General features: G+C 42.9%; 1 protein-coding gene across 1 annotated transcript in view; it reads left to right on the forward strand.

Annotated features, from left to right (window-relative positions):
• The window catches only part of SLC1A1 (solute carrier family 1 member 1), a 96,651-nt gene extending 68,783 nt beyond the window's left edge, over window positions 1-27,868 (forward strand). Inside the window, exons 3-12 of the mRNA XM_066257182.1 lie at window positions 4,446-4,538; window positions 6,882-6,996; window positions 9,027-9,069; window positions 10,472-10,564; window positions 12,634-12,818; window positions 14,016-14,123; window positions 17,010-17,132; window positions 17,521-17,715; window positions 23,419-23,553; window positions 25,393-27,868. Of these exons, the coding sequence (XP_066113279.1) occupies window positions 4,446-4,538; window positions 6,882-6,996; window positions 9,027-9,069; window positions 10,472-10,564; window positions 12,634-12,818; window positions 14,016-14,123; window positions 17,010-17,132; window positions 17,521-17,715; window positions 23,419-23,553; window positions 25,393-25,639 (1,337 nt within the window). The 3' untranslated portion in view covers window positions 25,640-27,868. The remainder of the gene's footprint in view (window positions 1-4,445; window positions 4,539-6,881; window positions 6,997-9,026; window positions 9,070-10,471; window positions 10,565-12,633; window positions 12,819-14,015; window positions 14,124-17,009; window positions 17,133-17,520; window positions 17,716-23,418; window positions 23,554-25,392) is intronic.

Raw genomic sequence — 27,868 nt, forward strand, 5'->3', positions numbered from 1 at the left:
TTTCTGATATCCAGGAGAATTGTAGGACTAAGAAAATCTGAGGAATGTAAACCAAAGCTCTTCCTAAAGATAACTACAGGGTAGTTGCTGTACTCTATCCAGCAGGGAATTGCTTGCTGACTGCTTTGGGGTAGGTATTTGTTTCAGACATTTTCACCGAGAATCTATTATTGTGAAGGTTTTATTGGCAGCTGGATCCTGGAATAGAAGCAGAGGCACCAGAGCCCTTCGCCAAATCATTAAGATAAATTAAGACATATTAACATATGCTGGAAACAGTTACCCACAGAGATTTAATTTGTTTCACTGCTGGAAGAAAATCCTGAGAGGACATGAAACACATACATGAGAACAGTTCTGCAACCACACTGATTTTATCACTTCTCAGCCCCTAGGACCTGGAAGCTGCTTAAACTGGAGAGCTACCAAAGGCCAGTGTATCTGAAATACATATCCTGTTAGGTCAGGGATACAGGTGCTTATTATACAGGTTACTCAGTTCCGTTATGCTGCTCTTGTTTGTCTTTTTAACCTAGTATATTGTTATAAATAATTATTATAATTATACAGAGCTCTACAATGAAATAGGCACATTTTATGGTCACATAATATACTTTGCAGACTTACGTGTTTGTGTTATTCTTTGTTCTTTTTTTTTTTTAAGAGAACAAAACTAAATAAGAAATAGTCCCCAGCCTGGCCAATTGGCTCAATGGTAGAGCATTGGCCCATTGTGTAGGTGTTCTGGGTTCGATTCCCAGTCAGGGCACACAGAAATGACCATCTGCTTTTCCACCCCCTTCTCTCTCTCTTCCTCTCCCTCAGCCATGGCTAGATTGGTTTGAGCACATCGGCCCAGGCACTGAGGATGGCTCCATGGAGACTTGCCTCAAGTGCTAAAAAAGACTCCGTTGTGAGCATGGCCCCAGATGGGCAGAGTATCAGCCCCAGAGGGGAGTTGTCAGGTGGATCCTGGTCAGGGTGCATGCAGGAGTCTGTATCTCCTCTCCTCCCACTTGGAAAAAAATAAATAAATAAATAAAAGTTTCCTTTTTGTGAATTATGGCCTTCAGAATTTAACATTTTCTTGTTGTTTTTTGCAGAATTGTTATTTTTAATTGTCTTACAATTTAGAAAAGAAAGTCTTCTGAGCATACCAAATTGCATTTTTCCCAAAGAAAGAGAATAAACTTTATTATTGTGGTTATTCCAGGATGTGACTGTTGCAACATGCCTATCATATATATCCTATATGTGTGTGTATATATACATATACACACACATATACACACACATATATCATAATTGTACAACCTTGTCCCAGAGGTGGGTGAATGGGCCCTTAATAACATCCTGGGGTGGCTGTTAAAGAACCCAGAGCCCGGCCCTGGCCGGTTGGCTCAGCGGTAGAGCGTCGGCCTGGCGTGCGGGGGACCCAGGTTCGATTCCAGGCCAGGGCACATAGGAGAAGCGCCCATTTGCTTCTCCACCCCCCCCTTCCTCTATGTCTCTCTCTTCCCCTCCCGCAGCCAAGGCTCCATTGGAGCAAAGATGGCCGGGGCGCTGGGGATGGCTCCTTGGCCGCTGCCCAGGTGCTAGAGTGGCTCTGGTTGCGGCAGAGCGACGCCCCGGAGGGGCAGAGCGTCGCCCCTGGTGGGAGTGCCGGGTGGATCCCGGTCGGGCGCATGCGGGAGTCTGTCTGACTATCTCTCCCCGTTTCCAGCTTCAGAAAAATACACACACACACACAAAAAAAAAAAAACCCAGAGCCCCTTTTCTCAAAGAAGAAATCAACAGCCAGAAGAAGGTGTATTTAGAATGAGAGATGACAGCTTTCTTAAAGATTTTTTTCTATATCAAATAGGTGAGGAAGCCTAACCTGTGGTGGCACAGTGGATAAAGCCTCGTCTTGGAATGCTGAGGTCGTGGGTTTGAAACCCTGGGCTTGCCTGGTCAAGGCACATATGGGAGTTGATGCTTCCTGCTCCTCTCCACCTTCTCTCTCTCTCTCTCTCTTTCTCTCTTTGTGTCTCTCCTCTCTGAAATGAATAAATAATAAAAATAAAAATAATTTTTAAAAAATATGTGAGGAACATAATCCTCTAGTCACTTAAAAAAATGGATAGACCTTTTATAGTGTGAGAAGTGAATATACAAATTACTTGTGTGTGCTGACAGCCTATAGGTTTATTGCCTTTTCCTTGGGGTTGATTCATGACAACTTCATTTATTTTTCCTGCTACTCTGTACTTCAGGTTTTACAAATAGTATGGGACAGCTCACGCATGTTGCAGGTTCAAAAGATCATTTTCTATGGTGATCATTTGATTCTGAATGTGATTCACTTCTTTTGGAAATCAGGCAGTGTAGTCTGAAACTTCCAAATGACACCTTGCTGAAAGATGGTTTGTTTGCTTCTCAACTTGCCCCATGTCCCACATAGAAAAGTCCAGTTAGAGAGCTGCCTCATTGACTTGATTTATACAAGCATCTCTGATGAAGAACAAGCCCTTCTAGCAAGGAGGGGTGTGTGCCTTCCACTTCTGCAGCTATCCTTGGCATTCTAGACCAGAGGTTGTTAATGTTTTTACACTTGAGGACCGGTGAAAATAGAATTATTTCAGGGACCACTAAGGCAGAAATTACCCTGAGCATAAGTGAATTCATTGGGTCTGTAATCTTCATACAACATCAGGGTGGTTAACTCTTTCATGGACCGGCACAGAATTTCTGGAAGTTGAAAAACACGAGAACCCTTGCAAGTCCAGGCAACATTCAATAATTTTATTGACAGCCAAAGACCATTTAAGGCCCTGGCTGGTTGGCTCAGTGGTAGAGCATTAGCCCAATGTGTGAATGTCTTGGATTCAATTCCTAGTCAGGGCACACAGGAGTAGAGACCATCTGCTTCTCCACCCCTCCCCCTTCTCTCTCCGTCTCTCTCCCTCCCTCTATCCCTCTCCCTGTCCCACAGTCATGGCTTAATTGTTTCCAGAGTATCAGTCTCAGGCACTAAGGATGGCTCTGTGGAGCCTCTGCCTGAGGCCCTAAAAATAGCTGGATTGTGAGCATGGCCCAGATGAGCAGAGCATTGGTCCAAGGTAGGGCAGAGGTAACTGGTAGATCCCAGTTGGGGTGCATGTGGAAATCCGTCTCTTTATCACCCCTCCTTTCTCTTGGGAAATAAGAAAAAAGACCATTTGAAACTACATCTAACAATGTGGACACACATCTCTTAAATCGCCTGTGCTCTCAGAAGTTTTTATTTTTATCCTGCCTCTTTAAAATGAAAATTTTAAGATGTGTCACAATCAAAGCCATACACAATAAAATTAACATAGAAGCAACTTGAAAATTATTAAAAGAAGAAAGAGAATAAAATTTATTATTAACCATCCTGATGGTTAATGAAATTTCTATGATTTATTATTGAATTTGGCCCTGAGACTACCTAAGGATCCAGCAATAAGTAGATGATTAAATATATTATGGTACAGCCACATGACAGAAGGCTATGTAGCCTTTAAAATTATTTTCAGAGTGAATTTATAACAAGGAAAAGTGCTTATAACACAGTATTAGGAAGATAGAAGATTCAAAACTATAAAATTCTCTCGGGTATGTTTACAAAAAATTAAGAAAATATTAGAAGAGAATTCACAAGAATATTAACTATTGTTGATAAGCTAAAGTGATTTTTGTTTTCTGTATATTTTTTTCTTTTTTCAGGTAATTATCATGAACATTATTATAAGCGCATGTAAAAATTATCTTTTTAGTTGACTCTGACATTCCCAACAAAAGGCAGCAGGGGTTATAGGATTTTCATTATGTGATTAAAGAATTATGTCAGGTCTTCAAATTAAACTTTTCCTTCATACTGAATTCCAAAAGGATGTTGAATGACATATGAGTCTAGATAAAGTCCTTAGAGCAAATGTGAAGGGGACCAAGAAGAACCAACCAAAGGTACTATGCTCATTTGGGCTGCAGCAGCGAGGGACTGCTGAGAAGGGGAACTTGCCTCTCACTAGGCTCCTGTCTCTTAATTCTGTGTTTGCAATTTTAAAGTGCATTTTTTGCCCTTTGCATCTTATCCGAATGTGTGTGAAAGACCTCACAGATCCAGTGACAACCCTCAGCTTTTTATTTCACATCTCAAGGATTGAGTCACCACTAGTCCTGGAAATCAATCTTTAAAGTAATGTAAATTGGCCCTGTTGGCCCTGGCCAGGTGGCTCAGTGAATAGCGTGTCATCTCAGCATGCTGAGGTTGCAGGTTTGATTCCCTGGCCAGGGCACATATAAGAAGCAACCAATGAGTGCACAACTAAATGGAACCACTAAGTGAAACACTGAGTTGATGCTTCTCTCTCTCTCTCTTTCTCTCATCATTAGAAATATTTTTTAAAAAATTAAAGTAATTTCACTTTTCCTCCTTTCAGGTGTTGCCGCACTGGATTCCAATGTATCTGGAAAAATCGGTCTGCGTGCTGTCGCATATTATTTCTGTACCACTGTCATTGCTGTCATTCTAGGTAAAACTGATTGCTGAATATAATTCCTCTATGTAATTGTGACTTTTCATTTAAATGTAGTTGGGGTCCTGGCCGGTTAGCTCAGTAGTAAAGCATCAGCCCTGCGTGTGAATGTCCCAGGTTCAGTTCTCAATCAGGGCACACAGGAGTAGCAACCATCTGCTTCTCCACCCCTCCCATTCCCCTTCTCTCTCTCTCTTCCCCTCCCACAGTCATGGCTCAAATGGTTAGGGAACATTGGCCTTGGGCATTGAGGATGGCTCCTGGAGCCTCCACCTCAGGTGCTAAAAATAGCTCAGTTGTGAGCATGGCCTCAGATGGGCAGCACATCAGCCCCAGAAGGGGGTTGCCATATGGATCCCGGTCAGGGTGCATGCAGGAGTCTGGCTCTCTATGTCCCCTCCTCTCACTTGGAAAAGAAGGAAAAAATAACAGTGGTTGGGTTTTTTATAATGTACATTTTTTGTAAATCAGAAAATAGTATTGTTACACTGCCATGAAGCTTTTTGGCTTGAAGCCTGCACAGCACCTTTTATATGAAGAAAATATAATACTGACTGAATTACAGATGTGGTACTCTTTATTAAATTCTCTAGTAAGAAACAGAAAGAGGGTGACAGTTCTACGCCTTTTCAAGATCATTTGGTAGAAGGAAGTGAAGCAGAGAGCTTATACAACCTTTAAGTTAATTAATCTATAATAGTGGAGTTGAATATAATTATAAAGATTTCCAGAATGAGAGCATTTGAGTGCATTTCAAATTTTACATAGTATTCAGAGCTAACAGCTGAGTCTTGCCAAGTATAAATTCCACTTGAAAAAGGGAGAAAGTTCTAAGGGAATGCGTATAACTGTTCCTGTCCCTTTGGCATTCTTTTGTGGAGAAAGTATGGACCCTCCCTGGTGACCTAGCATGATATTTTAAGGATGCCCAAAGTGAGAAGAGAGAAAGGGAATGTATTCAGAGGCAGCCAGCTTGACCCTTGCAGCTGTGTGTTAATAAACTGATGAGAGGTGTGAAGGTTTTAAAGTTATTACACCAGGGGAGTTAGGAGGGCCTGAACCCTGCCTTAAACCAAAGCCACATCTCATGAGGTTCCTAAGAAAGGCCAACACAGAGAAAAAAGCTGGGTATATAGCTTTTCTGCAACGCTGAGAGGGAAGAGCGGACCACAGCCACTCAGAGCCCTTCTATTGCCCACTAGCAAAACTGACCGACCCATTCAGCCTCCCTGAAGTCCTATCCCCTTGGATTGGCATTTCCTCTTGGGAGGAGTGATAAGGGGCATGAGGACTGTTTTCTTCTTCACTCCCCTCCAGTCAAACAACCTCTGATGCCTTGGTCTCTTCTACAACCTCCCACTCTAGTGACAGGAACCCCTTACCTCCAAAAGCCACAATGGTGCTCCCAGACACTCCCCATTCAGACAGTTCTTCCTCACTGTAAGAACTATCTCCCTGTAACTGCTATGTTTTTTCCTCATTCTACCCCTTGAGAGTCAGTAACACAGAACAACCCTTTTTTGGGTTACACAACAGCTTCCCAGATATTTGAAGGCTTGTGGAATGGAAGGAAGATCAGGCTTGTTCTGTGTGACTGTCAGGAAAATAACCAACATCTGTGAGTAAAAAAAAAGTTGTGGGAAGCTATTGAACAAGTGACTTGAGTTGGAAAGGGATCACTCACCTCAACCCCTGCCTAAAGTAAAGAAAAAAGAACATGCTCATCAGCAGGTGTTTCCAGGAGCAATTCTGGAATATAGCCCCTTCATTTTTTTTTAAAAAAAGGCCCTGGATGGTGGCTCAGTGGATAGAGCTTCGGCCTAGTATATGGACATCCCAGGTTCAATTCCCAGTCAGGGCACACAAGAGAAGTGACCATCTGCTTCTCCCCCCTTCCCTCTTCCTTTCCTCTTCCCCTCCCGCAGCTAAAGGCTCAATTGGTTCAAGCATGACCCCATGAAGATAGCTCCGTAGGAGCACAACAGCCTCAGGTGCTAAAAATAGCTCAATACTTGAGCATCAGCCTCAGATGGAGTGGCCAGCTGCATCCTAGTTGGGGCATATGCAGGAGTCTGTCTGACTATGTCCCCTCCTTTCACCTAAAAAAACAAACAAACAAAATGAAACGGGAAGAATTCCTTCTGCTTTATTTAAATGAAAAAAGTAATTAAAGCTGCTGCTGAGGTCACAGCTGAGAGTCAACATTTTGACTGGACCATGGAGTCCCCATCCCAGTATTGCCTGGTCCCATTATGCCCACTGGTTCAAAGAGGGGTGCACTGGGGTTGCCAGGTTCCCGGGAAGGTCTTAATACTTTGTGGGTGCTGTCCTTGGCCACAGGTATCGTGCTGGTGGTGAGCATCAAGCCTGGTGTCAGCCAGAAAGTAGATGAAATTGACAGGACTGGCAGCAGCCCTGAAGTCAGTACGGTGGATGCCATGTTAGACCTAATCAGGTGAGTGTCTCGCCGGCAGGGTGGCTTCATTGGCCTTTGACCTGTGGTCACACAGAGCCTCACACTTGGTTTAATGCTCTGCTGCTGCCATCTTGAAATTTTTAATGATTTTTAAATTATTGTGCATTTTCATTTTGCCCTGGACCTTGCAAATTACATTGCCAGTCCTGTTTGCCAGCTCATGGTTCCAAGAGGGTATGGAAGGAATGAGCTCCTCTGTCAGGTTTTAGAGTGGACGGAGATATGGAAAGTGTACTTGTTGCATTAAGATTCTGCACTGGGTTGGGTGGTCAGTTCTGAGACACATTTGAAGAAGTACATTTTCTAATAAATTTCATTTTTTTTAAGATTTTTTAAATTGATTTTTAGAGAGAGAGGAGAGAAACAGAGACAAAAAGAGTAACAGGGAGAGAGGAGCGAGAAGCATCAATTTGTAGTACTCGCTTCTTGTTTGTGCCTTGGCTGGGCAGGACCACAGAGAACCAGTGACCTCAGCATTCCAGGTCAATGCTTTATCTACTGTGCCACCACAGGTCAGGCAGGAAATACATTTTTTAGTTGTATAGGAAAAACTCTCTTAATCTGAAGCAATCAGGGCTGGGAATTGGTCAGTTAATAAATAGCAGTTAAAGAAGAGAATCATAAAAAATGATAGATATGCATTACATATTTTGTTTACACTTGAAAATTAAGTGCATTTATTTGCCAATTTTTTGATGTAGGGTCAAGGTCTTTTCTTCGAGTATGTCAGTTGATTGTAATTTCTTCTCATTCGTGTTATATATGCTGCAGAATGCAACAAATGCATCATCTAGAATTTCCAGATTCAGTTTCCATGAAGTAGAGTGACAAAACTCTTAGAAATTGCAAAGAAAGCTGAGTGCCAAATCCTTTCATTTTTTTCTTTTTATTTCAACTGGCTTCCATACCTAATGTAACCACAGAAATTTTAGTTATTTGTCTTGATTAAGTTTCTAGGCATTTGGCTTAGTTGTTATAGAAACCATACCTTCCTTTTCACACTCATATTTTATGGATTTACATAATTTTTAATTCAGTAATTACAGTGATATTTTCAACTGGCATAAAGAAATTGGGAAGAAATGTAATGGACTCTTGGTAAGCATACATTCCCATCTATACAAACAGAAATGTGCAGAATATTAAAGAAGTCTCTTAATCTGCCAGTGTAGTGTTTCACCCAGGACAGCATGTGTATCAGTTAGTCGGTGAATCAGTTACAGAACTGTTGATTAAAAACTTTCTAGGCCCTGGCTGGTTGGCTCAGTAGTAGAGCGTTCGCCCAGCATATGGATGTCCTGGGTTCAATTCCCGGTCAGGGCACATAGGAGAAGTGACCACCTGCTTCTCCACCCTTTCCTTTTCTCTCTCTCTCTTTTTCTCTTTCTCTCTCTCTCCCCCTCCCACAGCCATGGCTCAATTGATTTGAGTGTACTGGCCCTAGGACACTGAGGGTGGCTCTGAGGAACCTCCACTTCAGGTGCTAAAAGTGGCTCAGTTGCAAGCATGGCCCCAGATGGGCAGAACATTGGCCCCAGATGAGGGTTGCCAGGTGGATCCCGGTTGGGGCACATGCAGGAGTCTGTCTTTCTATCTCCTCTCCTCTCCTCTCCTCTCCTCTCCTCTCCTCTCCTCTCCTCTCCTCTCCTCTCCTCTCCTCTCCTGTCCTCTCCTCTCCTCTCCTGTCCTGTCCTGTCCTGTCCTCTCCTCTCCTCTCCTCTCCTCCCCTCTCCTCCCCTTTCTTCCCCTCCCCTCCCCTCCCCTCCCCTTCCCTTCCCTCTCCTCCTTTCAAGAAGAAAGATGAAAAAAAAAGGAGTTTTTTATATACTTGGTTAAAGCTTAGCAGGAAAAAATAAGTCTTAATACAAGGAAGTATTATGCAAAGAAGCCAGAGAGAAACCAGAGTACTGATTCTATGTTACACTCATTTTCACCAATGTGTATTGGGTATGACAAACAAAACAATACGCTTTGCTTTAACATAATACTGCTTTTCATGTCTCCAACAGGAACATGTTCCCTGAAAACCTTGTCCAAGCCTGTTTTCAGCAGGTAATAATATTGACTTTTGCCCACATTGCTCCGGTCTTCCCATTACAATTATAAGTTTTTTTTCCTGCTCTGACCCAACAAAGGGAATTAGCCTATCAAAAATGGCAGGAAATATACTTGTGAATGGAGGAATTTCAGGTGACTCCTGTTCTGTATCTGGATTCTTTCTGGTCACAGTGAAGTAATTGTAGCTTATACTATCCCCTTTTCATTTATGCTTTTTTCACAAAAAAATGGCTTACGGGCAGCAAGTCAGAAAACTGTCAGACACTGAATGTTTTGAAACATGCCGTTTGGTCCCTATTTTTGGAGAACCACATTGCACTTGTGAAGAAACTTCAACTGTCGGCAGACGTCGTGCAATAAGAAAAGTAGCTTTCTGTCTCCTCTTTCACTCTCCGGTGGGGATCGTCGTCTGACCCACGTGGGTGGCTGGTGTTCCTGGTATTTGATCTTTCCATAATCATTCTGTCCCTATTGATGGCACTCTACGGAGCAATGTAACAAAGCCATGTTTTTTTCTCTAGGAAAGTTTAAAAATCTCTTTACTCTTTTCTTCAAGTCTTTTTCTCTTGTTTATCTATGCACTTAGACAGCTGAGTCTATCACAAACTGCTGAATTCATTTACATAAATTATATGAACAGAGACCCCTGTGTCTACCAACAGAAATGGCAATTAAATTGCTCGCTGCTGACCTCCAAGCAGCATAGAACCACCTCTATTTCAGAGGTGCCTTCGCTCTTCCGCCACAGTGGTCGTTTGTAAGGTTATTGGTGTTGGCAGAGCCTCGCAGGAGTGACATGCGTGCCTGGTGTAATGGTATACTAGCTCTTTTTAAACCTCTCTGCTGAAGCTCCACAGAAGCAGACAGGGCTGAAGGAAGGGAGTTCAACAGCAATCTTATGGAATAGCCCCAAGAGGACTGTTGATTTTGGAACAACCAGATAGTTGTTTATGTTTGTAAAAGTCAGAGTGCCTACATTTAGCAAAGTGATGAAATTCTGCGTTAGTGTATAGGCTAAAAATAATAAATGAATAAGTAAATAAATAGAAACAAATAATTGACAGGATTTCTGTAGAGTCTGTCTGTTAAAGCACCAACAAATAAAACCTACATTTTCTTTCACATTATTGCTGCATTATATTTCCTCTATTATAAAGTGAGAGAATATTTTGACATCATTGAATGGTGGCTGTTGGAGTCACGGGTTGGATTTTTTGGTTCCATTTTTGGTTTCAAGGACTCAAAGAAGGTTCTGTCAACACCTAGAGCTCCTAGAGGCATCAGAGATAGAACCTTTGAGTGGTACTTGTTTGCCCAAAGTAACTGTATTCCTGTGATTTAGCCTCAGATGCTTAAAAAACTTTGTTTCTTTGTCTTTTCTGCCTCCAACGTGCAGTATAAAACCATGCGTAAAGAAGTGAAGCCTCCCAGTGAGCCACAGATGAATATGACTGGTGTCACAGCTGTCATGACAACTGCTGTTTTTAAGGTACTATTTCCTTCCTTGTCCCCCTCACCCCTCCCCAGTAGGCAGGGGCTGAGTTGTGAGTGAGCAGGAGATACAAATACAATCCTCATTATACATGCACTCTGCATTTGTGACTTCACCTACTTACTAAAATGTGTTTGCAGCCTCAAAATCAGCATTTAAGGTGCTTCCGTACACATGCAAAGAGTGGTGAAAAATTTGTCACACAATGCACATATGTTCCCAGCTGAGGTTGAACAAAGCTATGCTCTGCCTGCCTGTTTCAGCTCTCATACCATAAACAAGTATCCTTTGGTGGCATGTTTACACCACAGTTTTTACAGTTTTGTACCTGTCATGGTAATTTCACTGTTTAAAATACTCCCCAACTGTAGTTCTGAAGCTCTATCTGCAATTCCTAAACCCAAGAAGGCTGCGATGGGCCTCATGGGAATATAGTATGTTAAATAAACTTCATTCAGGCATGAATTATAGTGTGTTGGTTGTGAGTTCAATGTTAACAAATCAACAATATATATTAAATAAGGTATATCTGAACAGAAACATGCATAAAGCAAGGTTATGTATTATTTGACAAAACTGTTGTAAACATTTGTTCCCAGGAACTTAATCATATATTTTCCTTGGAAACAATGATTCAATATTTGCTAATTCAGTGTTGGTGACCACATAATTGCCACCCTAGCTGGTTGGCTCAGCAGTATAGCCTCAGCCCAGCATGTGGAAGTCCCAGGTTTGATTCCCGGTCAGGGCACACAAGAGAAACGACCATCTGCTTCTCTATCCCTACCCCTTTTCTCCCCTCTCCCCTGGCAGTCATGGCTCATTTGAGTGAGTCGGCCCCAGGCACTGAAGTTGGCACCATGGCCCTGCCTCAGGCACTAAAAATAGTTCAGTTGGCAAGCAACAGAACAGCAACCCCAGATGGACAGTGTATCAACCCCAGATGGGGTTGGGTCCCGGTCGGGACACATGTGGGAGTCTCTATCTCCTCTCCTCTCACTTGGAAAAGAAGAGAAAAAAAGTGAGGACGGATATGGCAGTGATGAATACGGAAGAACAGGGTATTCTGAGGCTTTCACAGGATGCTTTAAGTGAGTTTGGGAGCCATAAAGGATGTGTAGGAATTATCTAAGCAGGTACAGAGGATCAGTACATACGACTTTTGCCTTTGCTTACCATTTTTCAGAGTGTGTTTGCAACTCCAGGCTGCCTGCTCTTCAGGCCCAGCTTTCCCTAACCTCATAGCCTTCATTCATGTCCCTAATTTCAAGTGACACCTATAACTCATAGCTTGGCTGTGCGCTTAATTACACACCAAGTTGCTATCATTGGCTCATGTTTCTCATGGTTAGTTTTGTCTCTTCAGATATACTTTAAGACTTTATGCTGTAGCCGGAGCAGTTGGCATACTCTAGCTGCTCCATAAATACTTGTTTGATTAAATCAAATAGTAACTAAGAAATGACTGTTACCTCAGGGGCTCGTCCATTTACGTTAGGTCCTTATGAATAGTAAATCTCATGCTGTTCTTACCCAGGATAAAGCAAAGAAATGGCTCATAGTAGGAATGTGGTTAACTTTTATATCTCCAAAATCCTGTTGGTCATTCAGAATTAGAGGCATAAAGACTGTTTCTATGCCTCATTATCAGGATAAAACAGTAATGTGTCCTAAATAAGTCCACAGTGGTAAATATTTTGTTTTCTGCATTATTAATTCCTATCTTTTTAATACAGCCTCCAAATGTAGGTAGTAGTTAAAATAACCCTTTAAAAATGCCTTGATTCTAATGTTCTTATTAAAAATGTAAAACATCCCAGAATAAGAAATCTCAAATATAGATTTGTTGAGAGAAAGAGAAAAAAAAAACACTTTAAACATCAATGACTAAGGATGGGGTGGTAAAAATTGATATGTGCATAGGTGGGGTTTTTTTTAAGGTATATTTCCCAAAGTATTGTTGACTGACTGGTAGGTTACTAGTTTATTATGATTGGCTATTATATCTTCTCATTTAATGCCTGTGCAGTCTAACAAGATAATATTTTCTTGGTTTCAACTCACAGAATGAAACAAAGGACTACACAGTCGTAGGCATGTATTCAGATGGTATAAACGTCCTGGGCTTGATTGTCTTTTGCCTCGTCTTTGGCCTTGTCATTGGAAAAATGGGAGAAAAGGGGCAGATTCTGGTGGATTTCTTCAATGCTCTGAGTGACGCAACCATGAAAATCGTTCAGATCATTATGTGGTGAGCAAATGCCATTAATGCTGTCTTGCTTCTCCTGACAACTCTCCCCTCAAAATTAGAACCAAGAGTCTTATGCTTCTCAGCTAACTCACCCTAGACCAAGTGAATCCTGAATATTAAGACACTAGAATATTAAATCATTCCACATACTACTTTTGTTAACTAACAAAAGTGTAGATATCAGCCATTGTCTTTTCTACCAAAGCCCTTAATCAACTTGTACCCAACCAGCTATTCATGTGAGAAGTAACTCCTGAAGGAATGATTTAAATGGGATTCCTTGCACATTAAAACACAAAGTGTTTTCTTTATTAGCCCCCATGCAGAAGTGATGTTAAAAATACGACAGGTACAGCATGAGCACTAACCCATCCAAAATGAAAGTTGCTTGAATATTTGCCCTGTCTCTGGAGATGCCAAAAAGTCTGCCTTTCCTCAGAGACCTCTGTCCCATGTCTCTCATATTGAGTTAGTTTAACATTATTTACTCCGAAATGTAGACATTGAGAGTCACGTAAAGGGTTCAGTTATTTTAGTCACTTAATTCCACTGAAACTCAGCTTTATCGTCTATAAAAAAGGATAATAAAATCTCCCACTAGGGTTGGGAGATGTGTCCTACGTGATTGGATGCACATGAAATACTAAAGCGAACACGAAACATGTAATGTGAGCTCCACCAACAACTATTACGAGCACTTCCACTACTAACTCTATTGCTGACGCTACTCTCTGGGAGACAAGATGACCATGTCTAGAAAGAGGCTAGTGATGATTGGAGGATCAACCTATCATGAGATCTCAGATGTGACAATTGGTAGAATGTATGTGTACTGGGAGAAATGAAAGGGATCTGCACCAGTTTAACTAAACCTTCTTATTTAGTTAGTTATTTTATTGAATTTATTGGGGTGACACTGGTTAATAAAATTATATAGGTAAAATAACTGCATTTTGTGGCCCAGTTTGTCCCATTACGGCAGCTTAGATAGGTAAAATTTAAGGTGCACAAGGTGTTGAAACCTGGTGCTAGTGCAATCCATGAGGGCCTGGAACTGAGACGCTGCTGAGACCTGAGCTTCGTTGTCTGTCTGCCTGGTGCTCCTCCAGCAGAGAGTGTGTGCAGAGCCGAGGCACGGGCCCCCAATAGTCCCACCCTGAGAAACCGCCTGCTGACTGCGTTGTGTTTGCTTTCTAGTTACATGCCACTTGGTATCTTATTCCTGATTGCCGGGAAGATCATAGAAGTTGAAGACTGGGAAATATTCCGCAAGCTGGGCCTCTATATGGCCACTGTCATGACTGGGTAGGTCAGACTCAAGAGAAGAAACAGAAACCTCACTTGAACTCGAGAGGCTGGGTTTCGGTTGGTTATAGTCGGCTTCTCTCCCATGTGCAGGGGAAATGGGGCTTGGCAATAAGAGAGCAGGGAGTGGGGGGCTGCCCTCCAGTACAGCGGTACTGGAGGTCCTCACTGCCAGATCTTGGCAGAACAGCCTGGACCAGGCTCTGTCACAGTCTTCATTAGTTGTGTTCGAATAATTTTTTTAAAACAAAAGCAAAACCCACTGGTCTTCAATTTTGGCTCCCTCTTGAACTACACTTCCTCAAGGACAGAAACTAACCAAAAATTGAGAATAACCCCTATGTCCATGAGCCTGAAAGAACTTAAGCAGGACCTGAATAAAATCAGAGTTGAACAAGTAGGAGCAGGATGTCTGGGAGGTTCCAACCCTGTTGTTGAGGCTGATGACCACTGTCACTCGCTGCATCATCGCAGGGCCAGAGAGTATGCTGGAAAAATATTTTTTTTTTTTTAAAGTGAGAGGAGTGGAGATAGACAGACTCCAGCATGTGCCTGGACTGGGATCCATCTTGCAAACCCCATCTGAGGCTGATGCTCGAATCAACCTGATCTATCCTCAGCACCCAGGGCCACGCTCCAACAAATCTAACCACTGGCTGTGGGAGGGGAAGAAGGAAAGAAGGAGGAGAGGGTGGGGAAGAGAAGCAAATGGTCGCTTCTTCTGTGTGCCTGGACTAGGGATTGAACCTGGGACATACGCACACCACCAGGCCAATGCTCTGTGCACTAAGCCAACCTACCAGGGTCAGAAAAATCTTTAGGCTGGTAGGAATTGTGTAAAGCAGGAATGCAGTGAGAGACAGGTCATTTGCATATTTGTTACAGCCCAGTAATTGGTTTCTTGAGGGCATAGGTTATAAACGGTACCCCAGATATGTAGCCAGGGGTGGGGTACATCACATGTGCTGAGAAATATGGACCATGAGAATGAGTTTGACTCCTGTCTGTTGGTGTCCCCAAACACCAAACTTTTTGTGTGTGTGTGTGACAGAAACAGAGAGAGACAGAGAGGGGGATAGATAGGGACAGATAGGAAGGGAGAGATGAGAAGCATCAATTTTTCATTGCAGCACCTCAGTTGTTCATTGATTGCTTTCTCATATGTGCCTTAACGGGGGGGGGGGGGGAGCTACAGCACACCGTGTGACCCTTTGCTCAAGCCAGCAACCTTGGGTTCAAGCTGGTGACCTGTGCTCAAACCAGATGAGCCTGCGCTCAAGCCAGTGACCACGGAGTTTCAAACCTGGGTCCTCTGCATCCCAGTCTGATGCTCTATCCACTGCGCCACCGCCTGGTCAGGCTCAAACACCAAACTTGAATATCAGCTCACTCATTGGAACTCAGTTGCATCATGGAGTTTACACTACACAGCATTTGGTATTTAATCTGTGTTTACCAAAAGGATAGCCATGCTGGCCAACAGGGAAAAAGGCTGGATTCCTACAGTGTGAGGGTTAGTCAAATCCCAGGGCCCTGGTGCCAAGGGAGGTAGGACCATCTACTTTACTAGAGGTTAGTGGCTGTGTCCAGGCAGTGATGTGGCTCAGGTTTATTATGCTGATCCATTTCACAATGGGGTTCAGCTGATTTCTGTTTTCTTATCCCATTTAGGTTTCTTTCTTTCTTTTTTTTTTTTTTTTTTTTTTTGTTGTTGTTACAGTGACAGAGAAAGAGTCAGAGATATGGACAGACAGGAATGGAGAGAGATGAGAAGCATCGATCATTAGTTTTTTGTTGCGACACCTTAGTTGTTCATTGATTGCTTTCTCATATGTGCCTTGACCGTGGGGCTGCAGTAGACCGAGTAACCCCTTGCTCGAGCCAGAGACCTTGGGTCCAAGCTGGTGAACTTTGCTCAAACCAGATGAGCCTGTGCTCAAGCTGGCAACCTCAGGGTCTCAAACCTGGGTCCTCCGCATCCCAGTCTGCCGCTTTATCCATCGCGCCACCGCCCGGTCAGGCCCATCTAGATTTCTAACATAAAACTAAGTCAGTTCCTTGTAGTTCTTAGCTATAGGTTTTCTGTCCAGCTAAGACCCTCTTTCCAGACCTCCAGAAGCTGTATTTTCAATGACCACTTCTTACTATTTTAGCATTACATAATGGATCTTTAAGTTCTTAAGTTGCCACTTATGAATCAGTCTCATTTCTGAAGCGCCCTGTTTTTTGTAACCTTTATATTTCCCTGTGAAACAAGGGATAGTATTGAAAGACAGGAATTACAAAGAGAAGAGAGTCAGTCCTATGAAAAAACAGTGACTTCCTCTTCCTTACTGCAATGATCACTGCCCTCATAGGCAGTGGATGCTGTCCAGCAAGACAGCAGTATGGTCCAGGGAACCGAGTAGCTGAGGACTATGATGAGGACTACAATAGAGGTTTGTATGGGCCCAGAGAGTCACCAAGAAGGGAAGGGTCAGCTGGATCTGGGAAGTTGAGGGAAGGTTTCTTGAAAAGGGGGGGGGAGGGGTGTTTACTGAACCGTAGAGGAGAAGTAAGAATTCAGGAGCAGAAGGAAGTGAATGTATTTGGCATGTTTAGCAGGAATAGCATATACAGGGCTTCGAAGCATGATATAACGGTCTGTAAGCTCTGAAATGGGGATTCAGCTACTGGCTTTACCAGTAACTTTGACAAGATACTTCATGTCCTGAATGAATCTCTTATCCTATGTGGAATGGAGACATATTCTTGCCCTACATCTCATTTTCTCATTGGGTCAGCATGAAAGTTAATATCATTATGAATAACAAAGCTGTTTGGAAAAAAGGATTAATATGAAGAAGTGGTATCATCTATGAACCTTTTTCTCTCTCTTGTTTACAGGCTTGCCATCCACTCCATTATAATTCTCCCGCTGATATATTTCATAATCGTAAGAAAGAACCCCTTCCGATTCGCCATGGGAATGGCGCAGGCTCTCCTGACAGCTCTCATGATCTCTTCCAGGTAAATAGAAGAGGGGTGTCTAGAAGAAATCTCTGAGCCACCCCTTATCCACTCTCACCTCACCTGAAGCACTGGTTGCAGCTTGTGGTTTTGTAGCTGACTTTAATTCAAGAAATGATCTCCATAGTCCCTGCCCTTGTCTGTAAGCATATTCCTTTCCCTTGTTGGATAGTTCTTGTCCTCTTGGCATGGCCTGAAGCCCAGGAAGGGGTTATGCTGTAAACTTGGAGCAGTGGCAACCATAGCACCTTCTGATTCATGAACCTGTAAAAAGTACCAACATGCTTTGTGCTCTTGGTTTAGTTTTTGGAATAGAGGTGTCTCTTCAGACAGGGATTGAGGACTAGCATTTCTAAGCCATAAGTTCCTTTGTGCTTTTATTGCACAGTTCAGCAACACTGCCTGTCACTTTCCGCTGTGCTGAAGAAAAGAACCAGGTGGACAAAAGGATCACTAGATTTGTGTTACCTGTTGGTGCTACAATCAACATGGATGGGACTGCACTGTATGAAGCAGTGGCAGCTGTGTTCATTGCACAGTTGAATGGCTTGACATTGGACATTGGACAGGTCGTCACTATCAGGTGGGGCTTGGTATCACATTCATGTTCTTCTCTGTTACTGGAACTGACTGGAATTGCCTCTAGTAAAAACCCTATGTAGAGGGAGACAGGAATAGTCCAGTGGTGGGTTGATTTTCTTCATCTACAAAGTCTCCTCCCAAGACTAAACACTATATTACAAGTAGTGGAATCATGGCACGTAAGATTTCTGCTTCAGGGTCTGGATAGCCAAAAGCATCACTGTTCTCAGTTCAGTGTCTCAACTAGGTCCTAGGCACAGAGTAGGTACCAAAGACTCAAGATAGAGTAAGTGCCAGTCCCTGTTTTCAAGGGGTCCCCAGAAGGTAGATAAGTTATACACATGTCTAAATAAATGCTGAGTGGTGTGAAAAGGGCTGTAATAGAGGTTTGAATGGGATGCACAGAAGACACCAAGGAAAGAAGGGTTGAGTCTACCTGGGAAGGTGAAGAAAGGCTTCTTAGAGGAGGGGAAAGTTTAACTAAGTATTAGAGGAATAAGAATTTCATAGAAGAAAAAGGGAGCTAAAAGGAATAGCATGTACAGGGGCTTGTGATGTAACCATGGCCTAGGTACAGAGTACAGGCTATTTGGTGTGACTGTGATAAAGAGTGCAATGTGGAGAACATAAAGAAATAATGATTCAGGGATCATATCATGAAAGCTTTCTGTGAAAAGCTCATGGAAGGGTTTTAGGCAATCTTTCATATTATGAACAGATGTTCATTTTAGAAAGGTCACTAGCAATATGGTAAATGGACTACATGGAGCAGGAACAATAGCTGGAAGACCAGTTGGGAGACTATTGCAGAAGTCCAGGTAAGGAATGAAAAGGCCCACATCAAGGCACTGACATCAGGGATGGAGAAGAGCTAGTGAATTCAAGAGGCATCAGTCAGATTCAGAGTAAAGGATAGGGGACGACTAGTATGACCCCCAGGACTGGTGAGTATTTCTGGATTGGTGGATGGTGCTTACCAGAATAGGCACTAGTGTGTAAGCAAAGCAAAAAAAGGTTGAAAGGCCCTGGCTGGTTGCCTCAGCAGCAGAGCATCAGCCTGGCATGTGGAAGTCTCAGGTTTGATTCCTGGTCAGGGTACACAGGAGAAGCACCCGTCTGCTTCTCCACATACACCCCCCATCTCTTTCTCTCTCTTCTGTTCCCACAGCCGTGGCTTGAATGATTCAAGCAAAGTTGGCCCCAGGCACTTAGCATGGCTCCATAGCCTCACCTCAGGTGCTAAAATAGCTTGGTTGCTGAGCAATGGAGCGGCAGCCCAGATAGACAGAGCATTGCCTGGTAGGGGGCTTGCCAGGTGGATCCTGGTCAGGGCGCATGTGGGAGTCTGTCTCTGCCTCCTTGCCATATATATATGGATAAAGAGTTTATACTTTGTGGCATGTTGAATTTTAAATGCCTTTAAAGACATCCAGGTAGAAATATACAATGAGAAATCTGGTCTCAACTGTAGATACAGAAGTCAGGGTCCTCGGCGTCATAGTCAGTTATTTGTGTTTGAACCTGAGCTTGACCAGATTACTTGAATTCTCTAAGCTTCTGATTCTCACCTCATAAGGATAATAATAGTATTTACATTTTATTATACATTGGTGATAATTAAGTTAGATGATGCATGTAAAATACTTAGAATGAAGCCTACACAGTAAGCACTCAGTAATGTTGGGAATGGATGACATTACATAGGGAGAGTTCATGGAGAAGAGGAAAGGACTAAGGGTGGAGCCATAGAAAATCCTAGCGTTAGAGGCAGGCAGAGAAGGAAGAAAGAGAAGAAAGGTGGGAAGAGAGCCGTGAAACCAGAGAAGAGAGATTTTCAAAGATGAAATGGTCAATGGAGTCAAATACTTCAGAGAATCCTAGTCAAATGAAGACTGAAATTGTCTACTTAAGTAGGTGGTAAAAATGTCATTAGTGAATTTTGCCAGAGCCCTTGCTCTGGAAAAGCTCTACTCAATAAAGTAGCTACTAGCTACACAAACGAATTGGACAGAGCAGACACAGAAGGTTCTGCCATTGTAGAAAGTTCTGTTGGTTAGTGCTGCTTTGAAGTGTGGATTGTGATTCAAGTTAGAGACTTCATGGACATTTCAGAGTTAATTCATTCTTGCATCCCAGCACTTGGCATAGGCATAAGTTTCAGGCATAAAATATGTTTTAACACAGTACATTTTTGAATCTTTCCCAACCCTAAGTCATAAAGTGTTTATTGCAGTTTGCTTGAAATTAACTGAAGACAAGTGCAAACTAGACCATTTGGCATATTACTTGGGCATTTATCCAGATGTTGCATGATCTGTAAGAAGTGTTAGTGTCTCAAGAAGCCTATGCTAGAAGAGCTTGAATCAAGTCCTATAGTTTGAACAGCGACAAGGATATTAAAGTTGAAACCTTGAATCATGCCTGAGAAAGTTCTGCTGCTACTATGGTTCCAGCAGTAGTTACTTTTAGACTCCCCGGCAGCTTTTCCACCTCCCTCACCTTGGGCTGTTGAGCCCGTCTGCACGGAACTGATTTCCAAGGAGTGGTTGTATGAGATGCCAGTTCCTTCGGGTATTTGCCACTTTGTGATAAATTCCCTCCTTCTGCCTCAGTCATGAGTTTCCTAGATCTTTCTAACTTTTTAAAAAATAGTAATAACCTGCCACAGGAATGAACTTTGGGCCTCGGAGCTAAATAATCAATTCACATATAAACTTCTGTCCCTGCTCTGGTGTATTCTTGTATCAGAGTTGGCTGAAAACTACTGGCCCGCAGCCAGTTACAAGTGTGAGGTGCAGAGTAATCATTGACTTAAAATTAAAAATCCTTTCTGGCTCGACCTGGGACAGAATGAAAAATAATAAGCGTTATTTTTAACTTTACAAGTTACAGTTGTGGCTGGGGACAAAATGAAATAATAAATGTTATTTTTAACTTTACAAGTTACAGTTGTGGCTCCTATAGTTAATGGTTAAAGAGATTTTTGGACCTATCATTTATCTCTTTCTGTGGCCCTTTTGGACCGGACATCAAAAGAAATGTAGGAACCGTACACCCAAAACATACCCTTCTGTGATTTTATTGTAACATCAATTTAGTGAAAGTTACAACTGATTGAAAGTAGTATAAATTTTCACATAACTAAAGATAATTATAGGATTTGGGGCCTAGGAAGAAGTTGCTGGAAGAGGTAGCAGTAATAGTTGTTTTTGTCACAGCAGTAACAGTACTAGCAGCAGTGGTAGTTAAAATATATAGAAGCAGGCCCTGGCCGGTTGGCTCAGTGGTAGAGCGTCGGCCTGGCGTGCAGGAGTCCTGGGTTCGATTTCTGGCCAGGGCACACAGGAGAAGCGCCCATCTGCTTCTCCACCTCTCCCCCTCTCCTTCCTCTCTGTCTCTCTCTTCCCCTCCCGCAGCCAAGGCTCCATTGGCCCATGTAAACTGGATGCACTGATAGGTTTTCTTTGTCAGAAGTGGTATGTGCTCATCTAAAGGATTATGCAGGCCTGGGCCAAAGTTGGCCCAGGCGCTGGGGCTGGCTCTGTGGCCTCTGCCTCAGGCGCTAGAATGGCTCTGGTTGTAACAGAGCAACGCCCCAGATGGGCAGAGCATCGCCCCCTGGTGGGCGTGCCAGGTGGATCCCGGTCGGTTGCATGCAGAGTCTGTCTGACTGCCTTTCTGTGTCCAACTTCAGAAAAATACAAAAAAAGAAATTATATATATATATTCATTCCTAGGCCCCAAATCCTATAATTATCTTTCGTTATATGAAAATTTATACTACTTTCAATCATTTGTAACTTTCACTAAATCGATGTTACAATAAAATCACAGAAGGATATGTTTTGGGTGTACGGTTCCTACATTTCTTTTGATGTCCGGTCCAAAAGGGCCACAGAAAGAGAACTCTGAGGCTGCTTTTATATATATAAGCAGCCTCTGAAGTCACAGAAATGGCATCTTTTTAAGCGTCTACTGTATCCAGGTGCTGTACTGGATGCCTTCCCTGTATTATTACCTCATTGAATCTTCACAGCAACTCAACAAAGTAATACCTTAGTTCCATCCTACAGGTGAGAAACAGATTCAGAAAGGTAATTTCTGAATTACCTTTGACTAAGGTAATTACCATGACTAAGGTCATGCTGTTAGTAAAATTTTTCCCTATCTGAAGATTTATACTTCAGACCAAAGCCAGTTAAATAGCTGAAAGTTTATTAAACAAGGTCAAGAGCAGAGTTTTGACTAAATGGATTTTGAGTTTCAAGCCCAGCTTTAGGCTACTAGGGACCATGAGGTTAACAGTGATGCACTGCGGGTTCCAAGAGGGATCAGTGGGCATGAGCACATACCACTTCTGACAAAACCTATCAGTGCATTCAGTTTACATTTTTTCAACCAGCATTGAAATAAACTTGGGATTAACAATACTTAAGTCAGAACAGATCTAAAGGATTATGCAGGCCTGAAATTTTGAGAGGATTTGAGTCAGCCCCAGATATCTCTAATTTACTGGAAATTAGGTGGCCACAGCCACTGAGGAAAAATACTTGTCAAAGAACTTTTGCGTGAGTTTAACCATACCTTCAAACACTGTCTGTGAGTTGTCACTAGGCAGATGGATGAGCACCAGAATCAGTTTCCTATGAGCTCTGAGGCTTTACAAGCTCACAAGAATATGTATTTGTGGCTAGAAGCAGGGATTCTTCTGGTTTGAACTGGTACTTTCTGCATCTTCACCCTTCAACTCAGTGGCATCCTGGAGGCAGTTCAGGTCTTGGCCCATGGTCAGGACACGTCTCCTGAAAATGTAGCAGGTATCCCCCTCAAGCTGACTCAAATCAAGGGACCTTCAGGGCATGGTGAGCCCTTGTTTCCTCCAAAATGACCAAATTTAAATAAGGAAGTTGCTGATGAAAAACTGCACATTCCAAAGAGAACAATATCTAGAGCCACATTTTATCTGCCCAAGAGAGATTTTTTAAAATACAGGAATGAAGCTCACATGGCTGCCTCTCCTGGATTTCAGACCTTTCTTTCTTTTGCACAGAGTATATCCACTGACTGAAAGAAGCGGTCAGGAATAAATACTCAGACCTTGGAAAGGAGTCGTGGCTATTTCTCAGTTCAGTGCACTAAAGGGCACCTGCCAGAGAGCTCGAGTCAAAGTGAATAAAACCTGCTTGAACACTTCAGGTTTTGCCTTCACCTAAAATGCCCTTGCTCATCTCTCCCTACCACTATCTCTCTACCATCTTCCCAGGCAACATACATTCCTGGCACATATTAGATGCTCAGTAAATGATGACTGGGTGAGTTGGTGGAATAAGGGAGAAAGAAAGCAGGCGGAGAAGTATTTGTCATTTGTTCAAGGTGGATGAGTAGATAAAGCCTTCCATAAACACCCCGGTTGGTAAACTCTTGCCTTCCCCTTGAATGTCTGTCTTGCTCATTTTTTGTGGGCCACTCATGCAGTCCTTGCATTAGAGTGATTTGCCAAATCTCCCCTTGGAAGGTGGTCATATTCCCCTCAGGCTCCCACAGCCCTCCAGTAAGGCAGAGCTGGCACTCAGCAGATAACAGAGTCACACTGGCCAATTTGGGGACAGCAGTAATGGCCATGGGGACTAATTTTTTGGGCCAGGGGCCTCGAGGGAAGAAATAGGTGTCTAACTCCTTTCATGCTGGTGTGTTTTGCCTATAGTGTCACAGCCACAGCTGCCAGCATCGGAGCTGCCGGTGTGCCCCAGGCCGGCCTGGTGACCATGGTGATCGTGCTGAGTGCTGTGGGCCTGCCCACTGAGGATGTCACCCTGATCATCGCTGTTGACTGGTTCCTGTGAGTTGGAATAAATGTGCTGCCCCAACAGATGGGAAGGCGGGCTTCTCAGCCATACAGAATCTACTGTCTGTCATTGTCCCCTCCTCAGTTTGCCTAATGAGCCATCTGTTGCTGCTCTAATTTCCCTCTGACCAAGCCATCTTATAAGTGCATAAAAATTAACTCCTTATAACTTCAAACAGTGACTTTTAAAAAGCCAGTGATCTTTACTAGCCCATTATACCTGGTAATGCTCCAGGGTAGGAGCTGGGTATTTTATGAGATAAACACAAAACAATAATGTGAAGAAGCTAGGCAAGGCCCCAAACATTCCACACCCCATAGGCCACCCTAGCGATCCCAGCCCTAGGTCAGCATCATAGGTTCAGAACCACCTGTTTCTCTCTCTCTCTCTCTCTCTCTCTCTGTCACACACACACACACACACACACACACACACACACACACACACACACACACAGCTAAGGAACACAGCAGAGCATCTGTGCTATGTTCAGAGTAAGGGAAAGAATGTGCCTTTTTTGACCCCCCAAGGTTAACATTAGAATGAGCCCGGTTCCAGCTCTATCCTTGATTGATACCCATGTTGTGCATTGGTCTTCCAGCATCTAGGTGTGGCTCTGTCCCCTGGCCATCAGTGGTAAGTGTAGCTCCTTAGAGAGCCTTCACTCAGAACCAGCCTGGGCTGACTGGGGAGTCTAGTTGCTATGTAGTTTGCAAGTGGCAGCTGAGGAGGAAGGGGAAACAGAAACATTCTCATGTGGGTTTGAAGATACAGTTATGTCCCTGAAGGCAGAAGCTCCTGCACTGGGGAAGCAAACTGGTTCTACAAGGCCTGATTGAGGTGACACCTTTCTTGCAAAGGTCCCCTACCATTGAGACAAACACTTCAGCTTTTCTTTCTAATGGTGTTAGTGGATTCACACTTCTTTCTTTTCCGATTCTTCCTGGAATTAGTTACCTTCACTTCCAAGATACCAAGAGAAGTAAAGGTTCAGTCTTATCTGTGGGCTAAAAAGACATTAGCTGGTTCACACCAGAGTCCAGTTTGATCCATAGTCTTGTCTGATATCACAGAAGGGCACCCAGATTGGACATGCGTAAGCATTATTGACCTTTTCTGTCCTGCGGGTGTAATCTCACAAGAATGTTCATGTGCATAGTTCCCACCAACACTGCTCCAGCATCCTCTTACCAGTATGATTTTCTACTTATACATCTTCCTGCCTTCAACCTCTGCTCCAGGCTGTCTGGGAGTTAAGACTAACTGGAGGTGCATTAAGGAGAAAGCCATTCCCAAGCAAATATGTTGTTTTCTGACCCTGTGCTCTGTGGTATCCCTGCTGACGTGTTCATGGAGTGACCTGGTGAGGTAAAGAAACAAGTACACCAGGGACACACAAACACACAGCACATCTGCCACCCACAGAACATCCCAGTTCCCTCACTTTAGCCAAATGCACACATGACAGGAGTTAGGGGTAGAAGACTTACTGGACTAGGACTCTCCCTCAACTCCCCCCAAATGATCTGTGAATACTGTTCACAATTTTTAGGAAGAAAATAGGGAGTTTAGGGAGAGTGGTGCTGGATTTAGGGGTGTCACTGTGACTTATTGGGAGCATAGGCCCAGGGGAGCTGGTCTGCTCAGTCCGCCCCTTTATGAAGCACCTTCTGTCCCTGTGAGGAGAGGAGCCCCTGGTCAGCCAGCCATAAGGACAGCACTCTCTGCATTTGCTTTGCTCCTAACTCAACACTTCAGGTCCTTTTTCTCTCCAATGGTGAAGGAAAATGAAATCTGGGCCTGCCGTCTGACTCGCCTTCTCCCTTCCCCAGGGATCGGTTCAGGACCGTGGTGAACGTCCTCGGCGATGCGTTTGGAACGGGCATTGTGGAGAAGCTCTCTAAGAAGGAGCTGGAGCAGATGAATGTCTCCTCTGAGGTCAACTTCGTGAACCCCTTTGCTGTGGAAACCACAGCACTTGATAACGAAGACTCAGACACCAGGAAGTCCTATGTCAACGGAGGCTTTGCCGTGGACAAGTCTGACACCATCTCATTCACCCAGACGTCACAGTTCTAGAGCCCCTGGCTTCAGATGACTGGGAATGAGGAAGACCGTCTCTTAGCAAATTCAGACATAAAGAAAAACACTAATGGCCAGTTGTACAATTGACCTGATAAGCAGACCTCCAGATTATTTTCTATATTTGAATTCACAGCTTTTGCTCTCCCAGTTCTGGGATCTTGGGGGGAGGGGGGTGTTAAGAGAAAAGAAAATTGATTAAAAGGAAAGCTGTATTATCTGGAGCTTTAAACTTCTACCAGAGACAAAGTTTGGAAGTACCATATTTCTCCATGTATAAGACGCATCTTAATTTTAGGGCCCGAAATTTGAAGAAAAAAAAAAAGTGTTACATAAAGTTTTTGAACTCAAGTTTTATTCATCATAAAATTCATACATCTCCTTAACACTGTCAAATCTCCCATCCATTAGCTTGCCCTCATCCTGTGTCTGATGACGAATCACTGTCTTCAAGAATGAGCATGAGAAAGTGGGAAATGCAAGTAAAAAAAATCTACAACCACTGTATAAGATGCACCCAGTTTTTAGACCCCAAATTTTTCCAGAAAGGGTGAGTCTTATACATGAGGGAATATGGTGTATAACATAGTAGCCATTGTAGTTGGGTAAAGGATATGAGAAAGAAATTTCTTTCTTGTGCACAGACCAGTGTTTAGCATTTTTTAAAAATATGTCATTGACTACAAATTTTTACTTAGGCTTTCTATTGGCATGGGTCTCCTTTGAATCTCACATTTTTATAGATTATAATGCATCTAAACCATCCTCCCCCAGTTAATGTGCCAAATTACCCATTTTGAACTCATCTCCAGCCAATTTCAAAGAAACTACTTTGAAAAAAGACAGACCAACACAGTTCTGCAATAACAGTTTTAAGATGGGTGTCGGGTTTGGGGGGAAGGGAGAAGGGATCTCTTTTCAATGTACTGTATTGGGACGCTGGTAACTACTAACCTAGTGTTCAGCATAGAGCTAGATGTATATGTGTATATAGTATTTTCATATAAGTTGCCAGACAAGAGACCAGAATTGAACCATCAATGTGAAATAAAAAGCTCTCCTTATACTTGAATAATTACCATGATTCCAATCCAGATCTGCTTTGGAGCTTATCAGAACTCCTCTCCCAGGAGCACTAGAATGAGAAATCACGTTGTTTGATTGTTTCATGTCTGTGTATCAGCCCCAAAGCAGAGATATTTTATGGTGATAATCAGAGGCAGCATAGCCATTCATGACAACATCCAAATTCTGCTGCTGGGAGGGAATGCATATCAATTCTATGTAAGATTATATACAAAGGTGTCACTCACATAAGGCTGAATGTGTTTTTATCCAACTGGAAGGCTTCATTTTTCAAGGTCAGTTATACACACTTAAAAATAATAGTTCTTTGCCCTTTTTTAACCCATCAGGGCCCAAGTAACTGTGGCAAGCTACCAGCTAAATTGTATTTTAATACGGATTTTATAAACTGAACAAGCCACATTGACCAGAAAAGCACAGTATCCCTATTCTAGATTCTTGCAGAGTAAATACCACCACACGAGACATTAGGATAGGTGATTCAGGAAAAGTCTTCATTTGTACGGCCCTTGTCTCCTACCCCAGGGAGGATCGTTCTAACTAGTAGTCCAATAATCTTGGCCCTGGTCATTAAAATCCATCATTTGTCATTCTCCTGTTAATTTATGAAGATATCTTATTAAAGTCTGTGCTTCAGCTCACATCTTGTAAATAATGCTTAACATAAACTTGTATCTACACTAAAATCCAAAATACTTGTGCTTCCACAATACTGAGTTGCCAATTTAAGCCTGTGCTTTCCTGAAACCAGGAATTGTGTCAGAGAATGGGAAAGTAAACAAGTAACACAGTATTGACCACCTGCACCTGAAATCTATAGGAGAATGATACTGAATTGACAAGTAAACATCATAAATATGAACCAGTAATTCAATGTGGCGTTTAAAATGCAAAGAGCAGTGTTATTAATACAGTTGATCTAAATGTAATGCAATTGAATCAGTAATTTATCTTGGGCTGAATGGTCCTACTTGGCAGGTCTCTCCAAGTTGAGGCACTGGAGTTGGCAGAGCTGTTCATGAACTGCAGGTCATCCTTGTTTTGGAGTCAATTTGTAACTGACCTTTTAACACACTGTGCTATTAACTCATCAAAGAGAACAGTGTTCCATTTCAGCCTCAATAAACACTTCCATCATTC

The sequence above is a fragment of the Saccopteryx bilineata genome, chromosome 2 (assembly GCF_036850765.1).
Source record: "Saccopteryx bilineata isolate mSacBil1 chromosome 2, mSacBil1_pri_phased_curated, whole genome shotgun sequence".
Lineage (NCBI taxonomy): Eukaryota > Metazoa > Chordata > Mammalia > Chiroptera > Emballonuridae > Saccopteryx > Saccopteryx bilineata.